Source organism: Ananas comosus, unplaced genomic scaffold (genome assembly GCF_001540865.1).
Source record: "Ananas comosus cultivar F153 unplaced genomic scaffold, ASM154086v1, whole genome shotgun sequence".
NCBI lineage: Eukaryota > Viridiplantae > Streptophyta > Magnoliopsida > Poales > Bromeliaceae > Ananas > Ananas comosus.
In genome coordinates this window covers 1-4,970 of record NW_017892257.1, presented here as the reverse complement: position 1 = coordinate 4,970, position 4,970 = coordinate 1, and the positions used below count along the sequence as shown (strand labels likewise).

At 40.3% G+C, this 4,970-nt stretch overlaps 1 protein-coding gene across 1 annotated transcript; it reads right to left on the bottom strand.

Moving 5' to 3' along the window:
* Positions 1-2,915: 2,915 nt before the first annotated feature.
* LOC109705352 (G-type lectin S-receptor-like serine/threonine-protein kinase LECRK2) lies at positions 2,916-4,939 on the bottom strand. Its single transcript, XM_020226089.1, has 2 exons — positions 3,958-4,939; positions 2,916-3,866 (listed from the first exon to the last, which is right to left on the bottom strand). The coding sequence occupies exons 1-2, from the start codon at positions 4,811-4,813 to the stop codon at positions 3,019-3,021; spliced, it is 1,704 nt and encodes a 567-aa protein (XP_020081678.1). The 5' UTR covers positions 4,814-4,939; the 3' UTR covers positions 2,916-3,018.
* Between the last annotated feature and the right edge of the window lie 31 nt (positions 4,940-4,970).

Below are 4,970 nucleotides of genomic sequence, written 5' to 3'. Positions count from 1 at the left end.
GTGGTGGTGGTGGTGGTGGTGGTGGTTCTTCTCTTCCTTGGCTGTGGAGAGAGTAGGGTGTTGGAAAGATATTATAGAAGGCTAAGCCCATTGTTGACCGTTGACTAGCCGTGGGCTGCGGGGACGACTTTGACTTGAAGTCAACAGTCAAAAAGTAGTGGAGAACAACTGAGGCGTGAAGTTGACGTAACTGGAAAAATGCACAAGACACCCTAAACTTTATCCCTTTTGCTAACAAACCACCGAACTTTTAATTTTGGTGATTGGACTCTCGGAATTTTATCAATCAGCTTCAACATGATAATCAAAGAATATACTTTCTTTTTTTTTTTTTGAGGAGAAAATAGTATGTTACCCATTTCGTTTATTTCTTTTAAAAATAAATTTATCTGAAAACATGAATCAATTAAAATTCAAATTTGAAACCTCAAGTACTAACCACTAAGGCTTAGTTTGATATTGAGGTCTATCAAACGCTATTAGATAAAATGGAGTTGAGGAAAAAATATATAGAGATATATTTTTGCGTTCTTCGGTGGGACCACAGAAAATATATCGTAATCGACTCATCATGATATGTGGAATGCAATATTACGTACGGAAACAGACAAGATATTTTTTCAACGTACTTTCTCACCGCACGTAACGCAATCTTTCCGCAATCCCAAACGAAGCCTAAGTCCTTTACCACTTGCGCTAGGGATGGTTGGTTCAAAGAATATACTCAATATTAGGGGCATTGAGTAGTGGTTTCCCTGCAATTCCACGGTCTTCTATCGACCATTCAAAACGTAGAATCTGAGAGGCCTTAAATTAAAATTTCAAACTAGTAAATGTGATTTGAAATTTGGACTGGAACTGGCCCAGGCCTAAACAACACCTCGCCCGGTAGGTTGTGTAAGTGCTGGACTTTGGATATTCGAATAATAACTTCGGGTTTGGGTCGAGTTTAAAATTTAGGCCTAACAAAATTTCGGACTTAAATTTGGACATGTCCAAGCCCAGCTCTGGTCCGACCCAAAAGCTTGATATATTATTTACTATTACCAACTAACTAGATATATTTAGATAAATATATATTTATCTTTACAAAGAACTAAAAATATATACTATATTATATAAGTTAAACTTCAAATACCACCCCTGTATTTTTGCGCTTTCTCACTTTAGTACCGTGTGGTTTAAAGTGTATCATTTTAGTATTCAGTGATTTCATTTTTTTTTTCTTTCCGCCAGTACTTCCGTTAACTCTCCATTAAATTATATACAAAAAACTTCAGATATCTCATCTATAGTTTATCGAATATTCACTTTATTATCCTGTGGTTTACCGAATTGTTACTTTAGTGCTCTGTACTTTTAAGTTTGTCACTGATTTAACGAAAAAAAGAGACAATTGAAACCATAGGGTACTAAAATGATACATTATAAACTATAAAGTACCAAAATAAGAAAACACAAAATCACACGAGTGGTGTTATTTAGACCTTTCCTCTAAGGTAAACTGGATTTTGATGTGATCAACATTAGTCTCCAACTTAAAACAAAAAAAAAAAAAANTTTAACGAAAAAAAGAGACAATTGAAACCATAGGGTACTAAAATGATACATTATAAACTATAAAGTACCAAAATAAGAAAACACAAAATCACACGAGTGGTGTTATTTAGACCTTTCCTCTAAGGTAAACTGGATTTTGATGTGATCAACATTAGTCTCCAACTTAAAACAAAAAAAAAAAAAAATTGGCTGGGATAGTCCTTATTTGGGAATTGGGGATGGTCACGTCCACCGTCAAGTTGCTTTGAGATTTGTGCAAGTTTACGGAATGGACGACGGGGGAGTCTAAATTAATGATGTGGTCCAATTTACCCCTATATATATATATCACTGAAAAACGAATTATAATTAAAAAAAATACAGTCCAAAAATTTAAATACTAATAATTACACTTAATTATTTTGGACCATTGGCTTGGATCCAAATTATTATTAGTATTAATAGGCTGAGTCGAATTTTGAATTGTCGAATCGAACCAACTAATTTCGATTTTAACACTCAATTCGGTGTTTCTTTCTAGTTTTAAATCTTAAAATGGAACCGAACTGAAAGAATTCATGCTTCTCACTCCTAACAAATTCACAAAGGAGAGGGATATACAGTGCTCACCAATATGTTAAATATATAAAAACAATCATTAAGTTTTTGAAACACAACAGATGTCTTGCATATATTTAACATAGAATCGGAGAAAGAGGTTCTGAATTCAAGTCATGTCAGGCTCGTAATATAATTGATTTTCTCCCATTTAATTCAAGTTTTTTTATCACGGATTTATCAAAAATTTTCGACCTCATATACAAAGGGATTAAGTGTTAAATATAAAAATATAAAAATACGGTTCTCTACCAACTTAAAATTTTATAGAACAAAGATTATTTTCAGATATTTAATGCAGTGGTGATGTAAAATTGTTTATAATAAGTGTTTCGCTTTAAGATTAGTGGTGGTCTGGTGGTGGACACTGAGACATGAAAGGAACATAGAAGGTAGGAATAGTTCCTCCACAAACCAAGCAAGGCTAAGAATAAAAGTGAAAAATAGAATAACTCTTCACAATTTGATTCTAGATGTTTCGTGAATAATAACGAACTTGTAGATATCAAAGCAGAAGTTTCCATTTGAAAATTTCTCCTAAACCACTATTTCTACTATAGCAAAAATTAGGCTGCTAATGAAATATTAATAAAAAAGTTATTAATGCTTCTTCAAATTGTCGTACTTAAGTGACACTACCACGTAGGCTACAACAAATCGAATAAGCTAAAAAAAAAAAAGATATGACACGACGAATTCATTGTGCGGTATCTCTTCGAAATTGAAAGTAATTTCATTGTATGTTCTTTGTTGTTCATTGTAAGGAGAGGATGAGTTGTTTGATATTTCTCTATGAGTGGGTTACAATTGCAAGAACTACGGTATAGAAATGTAGACATGTTAAGTACGATTTCGAAGAAGTTACACGATTGAACTGATGTAAGAAGAAGGATTAGGCAGAACAGGGACTGCGACCGCGCCCTCGAGCATCTGAGCCACCTTCCGCATCGACGGCCTCAGCGACGGCTCCTCCAGAATGCACCAGATGGCTACCGTTACAAATCTCTCCACTCTCATCACGTCGATCATCGCCTCCTCGTCGCCGTCCACCAGGAGGTCCAATCTGCCATTCCTAAAGCAGTCGTGAGCCCAATACGCAAGCACTGCTGCCTCCTCGGTCGCCGCCTCCGTTTGAACATTCTTTCTGCAACATATGATCTCCAGCAACAATACGCCGAAGCTGTACACGTCGACCTTCGTGGTGACCGCCGAGTTCTTGAACCACTCGGGCGCGACGTACCCTTTGGTTCCTCTGATGGCCGTGTTGGTCCGAGTCTGGTCGGCGCGAAGGAGCTTCGCGAGCCCGAAGTCTGATATCTTGGGGATGAAATCATCGTTGAGCAGTATGTTCTGAGACTTTATGTCGCAATGAATGATCTGAGTAGTACACTCCTCATGCAAGTACGAAAGACCTCTCGCAATCCCCATTATTATTTGGGCCCTTTTGTTCCACTCGAGCCGAGTGCTTCCAAAAAGAAAGCTTGTTAGCGAGCCATTGCTCATGTACTCGTACACCAGCATTCGATGGTTGCCCTCGTTGCAGAATCCGAGTAGCTTGACTAGATTTTTGTGATGGGTTTGTGCGATTGACCGCACCTCGTTCGTGAACTCCTGCTCGGAGTCCTTGGCCGCCGCCCGATCCAGCTTCTTCACGGCAATGGCCATGCGGAATTCCGCGGCTAAGGTCCCCTTGTATACTATGCCGAAACCTCCGCTGCCGAGCTCTTCTCGAAAGTTGTCGGTGGCTTCTTCCAATTCTTTGTATGTGAAGACTCTTAGGTTNGTATACTATGCCGAAACCTCCGCTGCCGAGCTCTTCTCGAAAGTTGTCGGTGGCTTCTTCCAATTCTTTGTATGTGAAGACTCTTAGGTTCGACCCCAACATGGTCTGCTCTATTTGATTCTTCTTATCTTTTGTGCGGTTGCAGAAGGAGAAGGAGACGATAGCCATGGCGATTATGAAGAGCATATTGAGGAATCCGGAGCTACCCAAGAGCGCAGAGATGATGAGAATCAGCGTGCTTCGATCCTTCTTCACCATAGTTATCGAATTCTGTGATCCATGGGGAAGGAAGGAAGCATTGGTTTGAGGCACTTTGATAAGAGCATTACCCCCTACACTGATCCCTTGTCGGCCATTCAATAATGGCATCTTTTTCTTCGAACATTTTGACCCCTGAAAGACGGCCACACTGCAGAAGCAGTCGGCTAGGCATGACGCTCGACACGTGTCTTCGTCGGTCGGTGCGTAGTACTCGTAGCTGTCTTCCGGCCAATCCATGTTCAGTATCTCATTAAAAGTGTACTGGCTGCTCTGGTACTCATCGCAGCTTTGCACGGTGAAGTTTGGTGTGCAGCCTAAATAGGGACGATTTGTATCCACGAACTTGCATCCTGATACACACTTACAATCGAGCTGCTTTGATTGATCGTCGTCGGAGTTGCAGTACGCGTTAAGCCCGCACGCACCGCCGCCGCCGTCGGTCTGGATCGTTAGGCATGGGTTGATAGGTAGCATTCCGACAACAGCCCACGTGTCAGTCGACTTGCTATTGTTGTTGTTTTTGGGGTAGGTATAAAGGCGTAAGGCGCCGTCTGGATCCAGCGTGGCATGTTGGTAGAAGTTGGTGGGGGAGTATACGGTAGCCAAGGTCATGAGGGGGATCTGGTTGCCGTTTTCAACCTGGTAATAGAGCGAGCCGGATGAGTTGAAGACGAGCTGTAATTTCGTGGCATTTTGGGTATTGGAGGCCCAATAGGCATAGTATTCACTACCGGTGGGAATAGCGACCGGGTAAAGGGCCAAATTGCCA

Bases quoted from the DNA above. Each gene is read 5' to 3' on its own strand.
- LOC109705352 (XM_020226089.1), bottom strand. From the start codon at position 4,813: ATGACCTTGGCTACCGTATACTCCCCCACCAACTTCTACCAACATGCC. The intron at 3,867-3,957 runs GTTTCGGCATAG...TCGGCAGCGGAG, and splicing joins AGAAGAGCTCGGCAGCGGAG to GTTTCGGCATAGTATACAAG.